At 43.2% G+C, this 16317-nt stretch overlaps 1 protein-coding gene across 5 annotated transcripts in view; it reads right to left on the reverse strand.

Moving 5' to 3' along the window:
- mgaa (MAX dimerization protein MGA a) overlaps positions 1 to 16317 on the reverse strand; it is a 130092-nt gene that overhangs the window by 111895 nt on the left and 1880 nt on the right. For 4 of the 5 annotated variants that reach the window (XM_070878829.1, XM_070878830.1, XM_070878831.1 and 1 more), the window contains exon 2: positions 11863 to 13046. In XM_070878829.1, coding sequence (XP_070734930.1) covers positions 11863 to 12965 — 1103 coding nt within the window. In that variant the 5' untranslated portion in view covers positions 12966 to 13046. Of the gene's footprint in view, positions 1 to 11862; positions 13047 to 16015; positions 16095 to 16317 lie in introns of those variants that run through there. The other variant, XM_070878828.1, reaches the window with a different exon arrangement.

Genomic DNA, 16317 nt, shown 5'->3' on the forward strand with positions numbered 1-16317 from the left:
CTACCACAGAAAGTTGTTGAGGCCAATTCACTAAATATATTCAAAAAGGAGTTAGATGTAGTCCTTACTACTAGGGGGAATCAAGGGGTATGGTGAGAAAGCAGGAATGGGGTATTGAAGTTGCATGTTCAGCCATGAACTCATTGAATGGCGGTGCAGGCTCTAAGGGCCGAATGGTCTACTCCTGCACCTATTTTCTATGTTTCTATGTTTTTATGTTTCACTGCTTCCCACCTGAAACACCCTCAGTGCCTGCCATTTACCTTTTCCCTTTCAAACAGCCTATCACCCTAACTGCTCATTCCTTCCTACCTCTCATCCTTTCCATCTGACTCCCACCACCTCCTGTTGCTCATTGTTTCTCGCTTCTCTCCCACTACCACTGCAAGCGGTGGTGTCTTCCAGCTACTTGCCCTTTTCCTGACCCCTTCCCAACCAACACCCCATATTCACTACTGGAAAATATGCACTGTGCCAACGATCGACCAATCAAAATGCTGCCATCCCCATCACACTGCCCACCAAAAGACAGCAATCAGACATGGATGGCAGAATAACCAGAAGAACTTACAATACAATAGAGGCCCAGAAGTGAAGAGAAACTGAGAAACAAGCAGAAAAGAGAAACGCGAGATTAAAAAAAGACCAAGAGAGAAGAGGAGACAGAGAGAAGAAACAACACAAACATGACAGACAGTGATGAGAGACACAAAGAAATGACTGTATCCTCTGACTCAGTGAACAACACTACAGAAGATACACATACACAGAATGCAAATCTTGGATAGTTTACAACCTATAACTCACTCAGGGGCAGAAAACATTGGTGGGAGTTGTCTCTCGGCCTCGAAACAGTAGTGGTAATGTAGGGGATGGCATCAAACAGGAAATTAAGAGATGCCTGTAGCAAGGGTACTACAGTAATCGTAGGTGACTTAAATCTACATATAGACAGGCCAAATCAAATTAGTAATAATACTGTGGCAGATGAATTTCTGGAATGTGTACGAGATGGTTTTTTTAGACCAGTATGTTGAGGAGCCTACCAGCGAACAAGCTATCCTAGATTGGGTATTGTGTAATGAGAAGGGGTTAATTAACAGTCTTGTTGTGCGGGGTCCTTTAGGGAAGAGTGACCATAATATGATTGAATTTTTTATTAAGATGGAAAGCTCCAATCAACTAGGGTCCTAAATCCAAACAAAGGAAACCACGAAGTTATGAGGAATGAATTGGCTATAAGATTGGGAAGATTCATTAAAAGGCATGATGGTGGATAGGCAATAGCTAATATTTAAGGAACGAATGCATGAGTTGCGAGTTATACATTCCTTTCTGGTGTAAAAACGAGGAAAAGTGGCTCAACCATGGCTAACAAAAGAAATTAAGGATAGTATTAGATTTAAAGAGGAGTTATACAAAGTTGCCAGAAAAAGTAGCAAGTCTGAGGATTGGGAGCAGTTTATAATTCAGCAAAAAAGAAACAAGAAATTGATTAAGAGGGGAAAAATGGAGTAAACTTGCAAGGAACATAAAAATCGACTGCAAAAGTTTCTACAAGTACATAAAAAGAAAAAGATTAGTGAAGACAAATGTAGGTCCTTTAGAGTCAGAAACGGGAGAATTTGTAATGGGGAACAAGGAAATGGCAGAACAATTAAATAAATACTTCGGTTCTGTCTTCACGGAAGAGGACACAAATAACGTCCCAGAAATGCTATGGAACCAAGGGTCTAGTGAGCAAGAGGAATTAAAGGAAATGATAATTAGTAAGAAAATATTGATGGAGAAACTAATGGGACTGAAGGCCGATAAACCCTCAGGGCCTGATGATCTGTATCCCAGAGTACTAAAAGAGGTAGCCATGGAAATATTAGATGCATTGGCTGTCATCTTCCAAAATTCTATAAGATTATGGAACTGTTCCTGCAGATTGGAGGGTGGCAAATGTAACCCCACTATTTAAAAAAGGAGGGAGAGAGAAAACAGGGAACTACAGACCGGTTAGCCTGACATCAGTAGTAGGGAAAATGCTGGAGTCTATTATAAATGATGAGATAACGACACACTTAGATAATATCAGCGGGATTAAACAAAGTCAACATGGATTTATGAAAGGAAAATCATGTTTGACAAACCAACTGGAGTTTTTTGAGGATGTAACTGATAGAATAGATAAGGGAGAACCAGTGCATGTAGTGTATTTGGATTTTCAGAAGGCCTTTGATAAAGTCCCACATAAGAGATTAGTGTGCAAAATTAAAGCACATAGGATTAGGGTTAATGTATTGGCATGAATTGAAAATTGGTTAACTGACAGAAAAGAGTGTAAGAATAAACGGGTCTTTTTTGGGGTGGTGGGCAGTGACTAGTGAGGTACCACAGAACCAGTGGGAAGCTGTTCAACCTTCGCCGTCTCCAGGCCAGGTCCAAGACCACTCCAACCTCTGTCGTCGAGCTGCAGTACGCAGATGCCGCCTGCGTCTGTGCACGCACAGAGGCTGAACTCCAGGACATTGTCGACGTATTTACCGAGGCGTATGAAAGCATGGGCCTTACGCTAAATATTAGTAAGACAAAAGTCCTCCACCAGCCTGTCCTTGCCTCACAGCACTGCCCCCAAGACATCAAGATCCACGGCGTGGCCCTGGACAACATCGACCACTTCCCCTATCTCGGGAGCCTCCTATCAACAAGAGTAGGCATTGACGACGGGATCCAACACCGCCTCCAGTGCGCCAGTGTAGCCTTTGGCTGCCTGAGGAAAAGAGTGTTTGAAGACCAGTCCCTCAAAACTGTCACCAAGCTCATGGTCTACAGGGCCATTGTAATACCCGCCCTCCTGTGACGTGGACCATGTACAGTAGACACCTCAAGTCGCTGGAGAAATACTATCAGCGACGTCTCCGCAAGATCCTGCAAATCCCCTGGGAGGACAGACGCACAAACATTAGCGTCCTTGTCCAGACCAACATCCACAGCATTGAAGCACTGACTACACTTGATCAGCTCAGCTGGGCAAGCCACATAGTTCGCATGCCAGACACAAGACTTCCAAAGCAAGCGCTCTACTCGGAACTCGTCCACGGCAAACGAGCCAAAGGCGGGCAGAGGAAGCATTACAAGGACACCCTCAAAGCCTCCCTGATAAAGTGCAACATTTCCACTGTCACCTGGGAGTCTCTGGCCATAGACCGCCCTAAGTGGAGAAAGTGCATTCGGGAGGGAGCTGAGCTCCTTGAGTATCGTCGCCGAGAGCATGCAGAAATCAAGCGCAGGCAGTGGAAGGAGTGTGCGGCAAACCAGGCTCCCTGCCCACCCTTTCCCTCAACGACTATCTTCCCACCTGTGAGAGACTGTGGTTCTCGTAATGGACTGTACAGCCCGCTAAGAACTCATGCTAAGAGTGGAAGCAAGTCTTCTTCGATTCCGAGGGACTGCCTATGATGATGATGATGACCACAGGGATCAATGCTTGGGCCCCAGCTATTCATTATGTATATATATATTTGGATGAGTGAACCAAATGTAATATTTCCAAGTTTGCTGATGACACAAAACTAGGTGGGATTATGAGTTGAGGAGGATGCAAAGATGCTGCAAGACGATTTAGATAGGTTGAGTGAGTGGGCAAACACATGGCAGATGCAGTATAACGTGGATAAATGTGAAGTTATCCACTTTGGTAGAAAAAACATAAGGACAAAGTATTATTTAAATGGTGATGGTTTGGGAAGTGTCGATGTACAGAGGGACCTGGTTGTCCTTGTATACCAGTCATTGAAAGCAAACATGCAGGTGCAGCAAGCAGTTTGGAAGGCAAATGGTATGTTGACCTTCATTTCAAGAGGATTTGAGTACAGGAGCAAGGATGGCTTACTACAGTTATACAGGATCTTGGTGAGACCACACCTGGAGTATTGTGTGCAGTTTTGGTCGTCTTACCTAAGAAAGGATATACTTGCCATAGAGGGAGTGCAGCGAAGGTTCACCAGACTGATTCCTGGAATGGCAGGATTGTCGTATGAGGAGAGATTGGGTCGACTAGGCTGTACTCACTAGAGTTTAGAAGAATGAGAGAGGATCTCATTGAAACGTATAAAATTCTGACTGGATTGGATAGACTGGATGCGGGAAGGATGTTTCCCCTGGCTGGGAAGTCCAGAACAAGGGGTCGGTCTCAGGACACTGGGTAGGAAATTTAGGACTGAGATGAGGAGAAATGTTTTCACTCAGAGGGTGGTGAACCTGTGGAATTCTCTACCACAGAAGGCTGTGGAGGCCAAGTTACTGAATATATTTAAGAGGGAGATAGATAGATTTCCAGAAACAAAAGACATTAAGGGTTATGGAGAAAAAGCGGGAATATGGTGTTGAGATAGAGGATCAGCCATGATCATATTAAATGGCGGTGCAGACTCGAAGGGCCGAATGGCCTACTACTGCTCCTATTTTCTATGTTTCTTGGTATTTATACATGTTACTGCGTATTTATACATGTTACTGCATTGTTTGCCAGGTGTTCCATGTGTACAAATTAGTGAAAACCCAAGAACAGTACTGGAAAGTAACCAACTACTTATATTCTTTGTCATGAACTGCTACTTTGTAAGCCAATATTTTGATATGCAGACTCACACAGCACAGAAGGAGGCTATTCAGCCCATCATGCTTGTGTCAGCTCTTTGAAAGCTATCCAATTAGTCCCACTCCCCTGCTTTTTTCCTATAGCCCTGCAAATGTTTCCAATTCCTTTTTGGAAATTATTCCCGAATCTGCTTCCACCACCCTTTCAGGCAGTGCATTCCGGATCATAACAACTCATTGTGTATAAAAATATTTCCTTAACTCCAGTGGTCCTTTTGCCAATTACCTTAAAAGGCAATGTGCACTTGAAAACCATCAGTAACTCATTAAATAGCCGACAGTTTGAAAATAACCCATTCATCGATCCTACTCTGGATCACAGATCCATGTTCATGGCTGCTGAAAATTAATCATACGTGGATGAAGTACATCAGGACAGAATGCAGTACCGCACATCTCGGAAGTCAAGATAGGTAACAAGCGCATCAGAGACCACTATACAAAGTGATTCTGTTGCAATTGTCTCAAGAGTTCTGTAGCTGGCACCATTAATATAGCTTTGCCTATCTGTCCAAGGCAAACAACATTAAGCTCAAAACTTGCACCGTACTTGGGAGGAGCATTCAAAATTGACTGGCCTTTAAGCAATTCATTGGTAGTAAAGATCATCCCCAGACCTCTCAGGAATTGTGAATAAGAAAAATGACAGGCTATGCTTGACAATGGAATTGTCAATTAAAGAGGAGCTCCAATTTACCCAATAAAGTTGCATCCTGCTGGTCCAGTCCCAGCTGTGATTTTTGATAGGGAGCTTAGAGGAGTCAACAGATCATGTAAATGTAGGATATTTGTAGATTGCTTATCTAGTAGTAGCTTCTATTATGAACTCTATGGTGCTCACAATAGACCCAATAGTGGAAACGGTACTGTTTGGGCTGCATGACTTCCGCCATCTCTTTTGATACCCTGGGATGCATTTCATCAGGACCAGGGGACTTGTCTACCTGGAGGTCCATTAGCCTGTTGGCAGAAAAGAAGCAAAGAGTCGAGATAAACGGGTACTTTTCAGAATGGCAGGCAGACTAGTGAGGTGTCGCAGGGCTCAGTGCTGGGACCCCAGCTATTTACAATATACATTAATGATTTGGATGAGGGAATGGAGTGTAATATCTCCAAGTTTGCAGATGACACTAAGCTGGGTGGCGGTGTGAGCTGTGAGGAGGATGCTAAAAGGCTGCAGGGTGACTTGGACAGGTTAGGTGAGTGGACAAACGAGTGGCAGATGCAGTATAATGTGGATAAATGTGAGGTTATCTACTTTGGTAGCAAAAACACAAGGGCAGAATATTATCTGAATGACGGCAGATTAGGAAAAGGGGAGGTGCAACGAGACCTGGGTGTCAAGGTACATCAGTCATTGAAAGTTGGCATGCAGGTACAAAAGGTGGTGAAGAAGGCAAATGGTATGTTGACCTTCATAGCTAGGGGATTTGAGTATAGGAGCAGGGAGGTCTTACTGCAGTTGTACAGGGCCTTAGTGAGGCCTGACCTTGAATATTGTGTTCAGTTTTGGTCTCCTAATCTGAGAAAGGACATTCTTGCTAGTGAGGGAGTACAGCGAAAATTTACCAGACTGATTCCCGGGATGGCAGGACTGACATATGAGGAGAGACTGGATCGACTGGGCCTGTATTCTCTGGAGTTTAGAAGGATGAGAGGGGATCTTATAGAAACATATAAAATTCTGACAGGACTGGACAGGTTAGATGCAGGAAGAATGTTCCCGGTGTTGGGGAAGTCCAGAACCAGGGGACATAGTCTAAGGATAAGGGGTAAGCCATTTAGGACTGAGATGAGGAGAAACTTCTTCACTCAGAGAGTTGTTAACCTCTGGAATTCCCTACCGCAGAGAGTTGTTGATGCCAGTTCGTTGGATATATTCAAGAGGGAGTTAGATATGGCCCTTACGGCTAAAGGGATCAAGGGTTATGGAGAGAAAGCAGGAAAGGGGTAATGAGGTGAATGATCAGCCATGATCTTATTGAATGGTGGTGCAGGCTCGAAGGACCGAATGGCCTACTCCTGCACCTATTTTCTATGTTTCTATGAGAGGCAAGAACCTAAGAAATGTTTCCTTCAAAAGGGAATCATTAGCAGGTCTAAAGGAATCCCTTGGATTCTAAGCCAATCATGCCCACTGAGCAGGATTCCATGTGCAGCAGTCCATACATTGTAATTATCAATCACAGACTGCTTCTCTAGACTATTTACATTAGCAATGAAAATTGAAACAGATGCCTTTGTTGCACAAATTAAATCACTTGCTTCTGGACCAACACATTCAGCTATCTTTGGATAAACATGCTCTTCTAAATATTTAACTTTCGAGGTACAAGCATCTTAACCTGGTTGGGTAACTAACCATACTTCACCTATACACGGAACAAATCTACCACAAATGTAGTCGGAGTAACTTTTTATAATGTGTCAGGTCTCACTGGGGCCACAGTCAACTCACCAACATTTTTAGAAAAGGAACCTTGTACTGCAACACCTTGTACTGGATCACCTAAGGAGGTTAGTTAATTCATTGGATCTCAGCTATGAATCTGAACTGAAAGCAAAGTTCCAGGTAAGGTAAAGGTCAAATTTAGTTGCAAAATTAGTTTTTATTATCAAAAGTTTGACTAATCATTTATTTCTCACTTCTCAAATTCAAGGTGATCTTCAGCCATTTCAGACTTATAACAATCACTTGTTTCTACTGCAGGGTATTGGCTTCATTGCCAATGAGTGACTGTATGTTGTACAAGTGCTGTCTGTAAGGATATCCCCTCAGCTAATGCTGTGGCCTGACCAGTATCCAATTGGGCCATATGGAAACCAATGTGTTGCACTGTTGTGGAGATGGAAGTTGAAGTCTTAGAAACAAGTATTATCTCTAAACTTATGTTTTTCAGGATTTATAATGAACTGAACTCCCCCACTCCAAGCCAATACATTCTCCTGACTACCCAATCTACTATCCCCCACAATTCAGTTGTGCAGATTGAAGTCTATGCAAGACATTCAGCTGCATTATTTGTATGATTTTATGCCTCACATACAAATTAGTCATTTAACGGAGAGAAAAAAATGGTGTCACTAAGATTTGAATAAAATATAACAAGCGTGTGAAAATTTCATACCACGTCCACTCGAACGTGAAAAGCACAAAGACAGACAAGAAAAGACCAACTGGTGCCATCAGTCATGGCACAACTAAGTATCATGACTCCAGTGTACCCTCCCATTCATAATCATATAATATCCCGATTAACCAGCTTAAAAAACCCTAGGCCAATTCAGGAAAAAAAACATTGGGCTACAACCCCCAAAGGCAATCAAAACAAGTTCATGGGGAATCAGTGACCATGAGGTACTAGCCAACGTCTCACCTCCCGACAGTGAGATTAGCCACAGCACAATACTCAACTAGCTCCCTTTTTAAACTGCTGCAGCCAAAAAATACCAGGACGAGGTGCTAGCAGTTATAGATTGATCGCCGCTGAGGCATATTACACAAGAAGCATATTGGCACATTAGAGTGAATTTCTTTTTGTATCATTTTTCTTGTAGTGTACAGGTATTAATGTGTGAAATGAGCATGCGGACAACACAAATACCGAGACAAAACTATTTCTTCCTAAGTGGTCAAGTGCTCTTTCTCACTCGTTGTACACAGGAAAGAAAGAACTTGCATCACAATCTCAGAATGTCCCAAAGTACTTCACAGCCAATGAGTTACTTCTGAAGTGTCGTCACTGTTGTAATGTAAGGAAACCTGGCAACCAGTTTGCACATTGGGAAGGTCCCACAAATAACAGCAAGATAAATGACAAGATAATCTGTTTTAGTGATATTGGTTGAGGGACAAATATTGGCCAGGACACCGGGGAGAACTTCCTTGCTGCTTCTTCGAAATAATGCCATGGGATCTTTTTACATCCATCCATGTGGGTAAACGGAACCTTGATTTAACATCTCATCCAAAAGACACTTCCAACAATGCGGCATTCCCCAAGTACTATGCTGAAGTGTCAGTCTAGATTATGTGCTCAAGTATATAGAGTGGGCTTGAATACTCGGCCTTCTGTGGAGAGGCAAGAGTGCTATCACTGAGCCAAGAACTCCTTCTGAGCTACATCGTAACGACTATGTGAGACAGCAGAGACGGAGTGTGAAAAATGGGAGAACATAGCTGTAGACAAAAAGATTTCTGACAGCTCACAGGAGTTGCACCAGGTGAGAAAGGAAACCATGAGGCAGGAGGGAGGAGGGAAAGGAGGTATGTGAAAGCTGAACTACATTTGAAGAATGAGAAACACTGTACCTACAGTAACATAAAATTCACCCTCACTTAATCAACTGCCAATTAGAACAATAACATGCACATACAGCACCTTTAATTAAATAACACATCCCAAAGTACTTCATAGAAATGACAAATCAGATGAGGGGACTTTTAAATTATTTATAAAAATTTAAATGTGGGCAACGCTTACAGCAGCACTTATTACCCATCCCTAGTTGCCAGAGGGTATGAAGAGTCCCACATAGTATGGGACTGTAGAAACATGCAGCCCAGACCAATTTGGGGGGGGGCAGGTACCGTTCTCTGAAGGACACAATGACCCAGCTAGGTTTGCATGACAATCTGGCAACATACATGGTCATTTTCTCTGGTGCCAGTCAGGAGGGAAAGAATTGGGGCAAATGACAGAAAGCAAGATCAAAGCTGTAGGCTTTGAAAAGGCTATTGAAGGAAAGGGGGTAACAAGGCAGAAAGGAGCTTAGGGAGAGTATTACAGAGTGTGAGATTGAAGTAGCTGAAGGCTCTGTAGCTGAAAGTAGAGTGCTGTGGGTGGGGTGAAGCAAAGGAGGCCAGAGTTGGAAGAGCAGCGGATACATACAGGAAAACAGAACTGGATGAGGTTACAGCAGTAGGGAAGAGTGAAGCCATGGAGGGATTTGTCGTTGAGGGGAAGGATTTTGAAATCAATACTTCGGAGGATAGGAAGCCACTGAATGTTGGTGAGTACAGGAGTAACTGGGAATGGGATTTACAACATGATAGGGTGCAGATGGTAGAGTTTTGGACAATCAGAAAAGAAAATTTTGCAATAATCAAGACTATAGGCAACTGTAATGTATTTGCTTCATGAGTTCTCTGCTTAGGAGTTTATAGCAACACGTTGGTTTGTTTATTAGCAAAAGGTTTATCACACTACACATTACCAGTTCATCCACCCGTCTCACAACCACCTGCCTCATCGTGGATCCCCTGAACTCAACTGGCTGGGGTTTTAGCACAGAATGACATCAGAGTGGCCCGGCTCATGCCCAGGATGACATCATGAGTCAATTGAAAACTGGAAGTACCCACAATGTCGCTAATCACTCCGTCACTCAGTGCCAGACCTGTGGTGACCGATGGGGCATTTTGTAGCTCGCGGTTTGTTAGCAGGTTTATTGGATACAAAGTGAATAGTAATAGTGTCAGGACTTCTGGATTTCTTCCAATCCAGTGATGTCACTTGCCACACACACACTGGGCTTTCTGAGAAATCAACTCACTACTGTTCATGATCAAGAGCCTGATCCAGATCTGGGGGGGCGGGGAGGGAGCTCGTGGTCAGAGTGTAAAGGGGTGAGGTTGGGAGAACGAGATCCACATCTAACAGAGACGGGGTGGGGGAGGAGGAAAGAATGTGATCTATCTTCTCATCTGGATCAGTTCTTGCTGTCATCACCGCGCACCCCCTCCCCCTTAGACCTGGTTCACATTCTTCCTCCATCCTCATGCTTTGCACTCCCCCCTCAAAACAGAGTTCCTAACCTTCTCCCTCCCCAACCCCCCTCCCCCCTCTTGACCTTAAGTGCAAGTAGGCAACTATCTCAAGTGAAGGGAGTCTAGGTTGAAGCAAAATTATTGGGTCAAATGTATCTGAGATAAGCTTGTTCAACACGTTTCAAATTCTGTTTAGGTATTATCAGTCAAATGGTTCAACTTTCTAGGCACCATTCATTAACTGGGATAACACTATTCAACTGATTTGTTGAGGCAGTGCACCAGACAATTTGCAACAGATGACACAGGTTTGCTGGAAGGGTTCGGGCTGCCCATCTCACTGATAAAGCACTGGGTTTGTGTACTGCTTTACTCAGATTTCATTCATTTCCTCACAAGAAAGAAATGCCAAATTTCTCCTGGACACTAATGAAATAACAAATTCAAAGGTAAGGGTCATTCTACCTTCCGGTAGATTTAGTTTACACCGTCAGGCAAACGTCCAACGTCCTGAAACTAGAGTTAAGATAAATGGCTACTATTTAACAGATAGCTTTTCTGGGAACATAAAGAGAGTAACTGTGAAATGGATTAGATCTGCTGTGTCTGAATGATAAAGGAGTGAAGGATTATGGGGAGCGGGCAGGGAAGTGGAGTTGGGGCCAGGATCAGATCAGTCATGATCTTAATGAATGGCGGAGCAGGCTCGAGGGGCCAAATGGCCTACTCTTACACCAACCCATAAGCCATTGTCCAATTTGACAGATATCTGACTTGTACTTTCTCTATTTACTTGCCTATCCTTCAGTTAAACTCTACAAGCTAATTTTCTTCGCGATACCATATTCTAAGGAAGTCATTAAGTAAGAAACTTCATGGGTGTTTGAAGACTGGGTAGCACAATGGATCAGCACACTGTCCTTTTACAGCTGAACTCTCATAGCGACATGGAAAGTCACCTCTCCCCTACTGGTCCGAAGCAAAACAAGTTTGGAGCATTCTCAAATCCAGTTCCCAATGGGAGCACACGCAGTAAAATAGCTAATTTTTAATAATTCAAAGAAGCCACAAGGCCCACATGGAAAATGGAAATGTTACACTGTTGTAGTGGGGGCACTTTGAGGTCAGAGTTGGGATAGTATAAATGCAGCTTTAACCTTATCTAACCTATGCTGTAAGTCTCTAAGTCATCTGAGAATGCTTGATGTAGGGAGTTTTATTGATCCTAGTGAATACGAAGTGCATCAAAACAATGTAAAGAGAAAGAGCCAGCTACCTGAATATTAGACAATAGACAGCATGTTCTAGAGACCCATTTTAATTGCCGTCAATATAAAATGAAAGGGGTTACCTTGCTGTCACGGGAGTAGCCAAATCTGAAAAACTGCTAGTGTTAAAACAAGGAGGTAAAGTAGACTTCTTATTCTTTCAAAACTTTTGCTTACCTCTCAGTTGTTCTCATCTTCATGGTTTCCATTTTTGCACTAAATTGAGTTATTTTTAATATCTCAGCTTCCATGCGCTCTTCCTCTTCATCAGTGTTATACACGTCCCCGTCAAAACCTGCACCCGCAGATGCACTCTGCATTTTCCTGCGCTCAGACTCCACATCAGATCGTTCCCCACTTTGAATCTGGAAGTGCCCGCTGGATTCAGTCACAGCACTCCTGGAAGAGGCAGAATCATCGCTGCAACCTCCGTCCGTTGATTCATTGCCCCTGTGCCTCAGCTCTCGCATAGGCCTGCTGTTCAGCCCATCGTCCCGGAAGCCTTTGGCGAACGGATTGAAGTCAATCTTCAGTTGAGTGATCTTTAGGTTCTGATATGCAGTCACAGCCACGAACTCTGTCTGTGGAAAAGTGAATGTGAGCACATTCGGCCCATTGAGAGGAATTACATCAGTGAGCTTGTCAGCAGGGATGACGTGCAAGCGTGGCAGGTACCGGTGCATGGAATGCAGGATGATGTGACCTTCCTGGTCTAGAGTATTGTTGGTAAGTTTCAGTTTGTAAAAGGAGATGGGCTGCCTCATCCAGTAGCTCCCGCTGGAAGGTGAATTGGGATGAATGTACACCCTACCAAGGACATGAGGTTCTGCTTTACCATTTACCTCCCACCACCGCCCATTCCACTTGTAGCGGTGGTTGTCAACGGGAGCAATATCCATCACCAGGATGTACTTCCGTGAAGAATCCAGCCCCGAGATACAGAATCTACAGTTTGGGAACATGCGCCGGCCATGTTTTGTTAGGATCATCTCCGTGCCACGCTTGTAAAACTGACTCCACATCTCCTGGTTCTCTAAGGTGACACAGACATTTCCAGACCGGCACTCAAATGGGTGGCAGACTGTCCCTGGTCTCAATTTGATTCCTTTCTCCAGGATGCAACCGGCACCCCCATGTTCTTGTTTGGCCACCACCACACTGCGCTCAGTCCTGCCACTGCCAGGCGCCTGCTTGAGAATGACAAAGTATGCAGCGGCTGTGCCCGAGTTTGGTGGGACGCTGCTCTCCTGCTCTGCACATACCAATTGCTGTTTCTCCATATTCTTTGTGGAGGTCAAGGCCCGTCCGAGAGAGAGAAAGAGATATCCAAACCCGTCGTCAAGAGAGGCCCATCTAGTACTCTGTAAAATACAAACAAAAATATTTACAGCATCAATAAAATTCCAACAGGATCTCAAGCCCAATCTCTCAGCACTAAAATGGTAGCAGCTCACAATCACATGTTTCCAAGGAACTCCAACTCTCAACTCCTAGTTAACAAATATCAGTGCCATACAATGAATCCCAATACTAAAGGGAAGCTTCCAGGCAGGGAATGAAAATGTATTGACTTCCTATTTTCAGGTGAAGGTTACGGTATTGTCTGTTCTTTGGTTGGATCCATCTTTCTGATAATAGATTATATCCAATCAGGGTCCCTGATGTATTATCTTCTATATCCATAAAGCAGGCTGTCAGATGCACAATATTTAATTTCCCCAGTATATTCCTTGAACCCTGTCAAACAATCTGTGACAGAACAGAAGTAAGAAACCTATTCTGTTTAAAAGGACACGAAGTTGGCCAATGATGAGCATCCACCAGTCTCGGCCTAACTAGGAGTGACATGGAAAGTTTGTTCAGTATCAAAGGAGATGCCAAATCTAAGCAAGATTGTTGTGCAATTAATAACTTCTGTAAGTCACCTCTCCAATACTATGCTCTTAAATAGGATACCCTGCTCCACCAATATCAAAAATTGTATTCATATAAATTATTTTGTGTTTGAAAATTACAGTACAGAATACCTTCTAACCCAGACCCAAAACCAAGACTTCTCATTCGTATTTCAGTCCCAAGCAATCGCTGAAACAGAACTTGCAGCACTCGAACCCAGCCCCATAACAAACCAAAACTCACACCTGCAACCCCGCAATGTACCAACACCCGATCTCCATGACTGTTAGAAGAATATAACAGCACAACTATCATTTTTAGCACTTGCAGAATATCATCCACCTGTTTGATTCCACCAATATTTCACAAAGTGACAGGACTTTCTGAAAACATTATTCAGATAAATGAACTGCAAATAATTTAGTCCCAGTCATGTCAGTCCAAGTCTCCAAACATCACTGAAAAGTTATTCAACTGACAAACCATTTTCCAAACAGGTTATTTGAAATTTGAGACTGTCCTCGGTCTCCTACACTGTTCCAATGAAGCTCAACGTAAGCTCGAGGAACAGCACTTCCTCTTTCGTTTAGGCACTTTACAGCCTTCTGGACTCAACATCGAGTTCAACAATTTCAGAGCGTAACTGCTGCCAATCTTTGGCTCCCTTCTCTCCCCTCGCCACCTGTTTCTTTTTATCTCCTTGTCTCTAATGGCAGCAGGTCATTATCCCACAATTCACACCCAATCTTGACTAACCTTTTTCTGACTCCTGGCATTACCATTTCAATCATCCCTTTTGTCTCTCCAATCTCACCTGCCTTCCAACCTATCACAGACCTTCCCTTTTGTTCTTTCTTCCCCTTCCCCTTTCTGTGCTTGTTAAGAATATGTTCTTTCCAAACACACTCCAGTTCTAAGAAAGGGTCATCGACCCGAAACGTTAACTCTGCTTTCTCTCCACAGATGCTGCCTGATCCGCTGAGATTTCCAGCGTTTTCTGTTTTTTATACGTTATTTGAAATATTAACTTACACACACAGAAACACACAATGCATATATATCTGGTGGAAAAGAATTACAATGATTAATCTTGGCATATGAACAGTACATGCACCAATAAATTGCATGATGATTGCCATTGCTAGCTGCTAAAGCTGCAATGGTATAACTGAATCATCCCAAGATTGTCAGGTTCCCAGTGCAATTATAAATTACTTCAGCTTCAAACTCTGCGCTCTAACAATATATACTATCTCAACTAGATTCCATCTGATATTTCATTCCTGAGCATTTATTATTATTCATAGATAAATTTGGCAAGCCTTTCAATTAGATTTGAGTAACTTTCTCCCAGGTAGCCATTATTCCACACATAAACCATTCGAATTTCTCAATTAAATGCCAGCCTGTAACTCACTCCTAGAAGTAATTTATTCTGTACATTAGAAATTAAATTGGGGGAAAAAATTACATTTTTCTAATATTTTGCTGGTTATTTGGTATGAACTCCAATTAAACAAATACGCAATAATGGTTACTTCTAAGCAAGTGAGGAAATAGAAGTGCAATTCTGGCCTCTTGTGCATCCCCGTTTTCCTTTGTGCCACCATTCGCGGCTTCAGCTATCTAGGCCCTAAGCTCTGGAATTGTCTCCCTAAACATCACCACCTTTCTCTTCTCTTTTCAGTCACTCTTTAAAACCTACCTCTTTAACCAAGTGTTTGGATACCTGCCCTTACATCATCTTCTTTGGCCCAGTGTTATTTTTTTCTGATTACGCTCCTGTGGAGCACCTTGGGATGTTTTACAACGATAAAGGCATCATATAAATGCAAGCTGTTGTTGTTAAACACAAGGGTCAGTCTCCGTATATGCTATGATTGACACATGCGAGCCTGACATTTGTCTGTCAACAATAAGTAACACAAAAACGCTTACCAACAGAACACAAAACATAGATAATAATAATAAACTAACTCAAACGATTGACACTGTGGAATCTCAATATTCCATGAATGTCTATTTTACAAACCGTTAATCCATTCCAAATGTTTAAAACAAAGTTTAAGTAAAACAGTTTTGTGATGTTATAAAGGGACAGTTTCTATGACCCCCCCAAAAAATGCTTATCTCCTGTGATTTACAGGAAGTATATATCCTAATTTATCCTAAAATATTGGTATAACGTAAATTATAAGTTATACATTAAACAGGTAAACTGGAAAGAGCAAATCTAAAATTCCGCTTTGCTATTGGTAGGTTGATATTGATTTTGTTCTGGTTCCTCCAACGCTAAATATTTTTATAAACAAGCCCACACCTCAGCCCAGTCCTGGGTATACTATTATAATCACTGAATATATTTTCAGATCTCCAAACTGCAAAACAATAACAAAGCCTAGCTTGCATCCCAATTGTGTAAATACCTACTTACATGCACAAGATTGTCCACGGTGCAAAGCCGATGAACCGTGGCTCGGTTTACCAGAGGCACGGACCAGAGGCAGTGTACGGTGCACTGCCCCCTGAGGAGGGGGCTGAGGACTGAAATCGGCAAACAGCGTGGTCCGCTCGACTTATCCTGTCTGGTTGAGGAAGGTTTGGGACCGTCGGTCCCTGCAGCGCCCCAGACCCCCGTGGATCAGGCTGCCGCGGGGGTGAGAGTATGGGTGGGCCGGTGCGGGTCCCCGGCGGCGGATACATCCAAGGCATCGCCCGCCATCTCGGGAGCCCCAC

Source organism: Pristiophorus japonicus, chromosome 4 (genome assembly GCF_044704955.1).
Source record: "Pristiophorus japonicus isolate sPriJap1 chromosome 4, sPriJap1.hap1, whole genome shotgun sequence".
Classification (NCBI taxonomy): Eukaryota; Metazoa; Chordata; class Chondrichthyes; family Pristiophoridae; genus Pristiophorus; species Pristiophorus japonicus.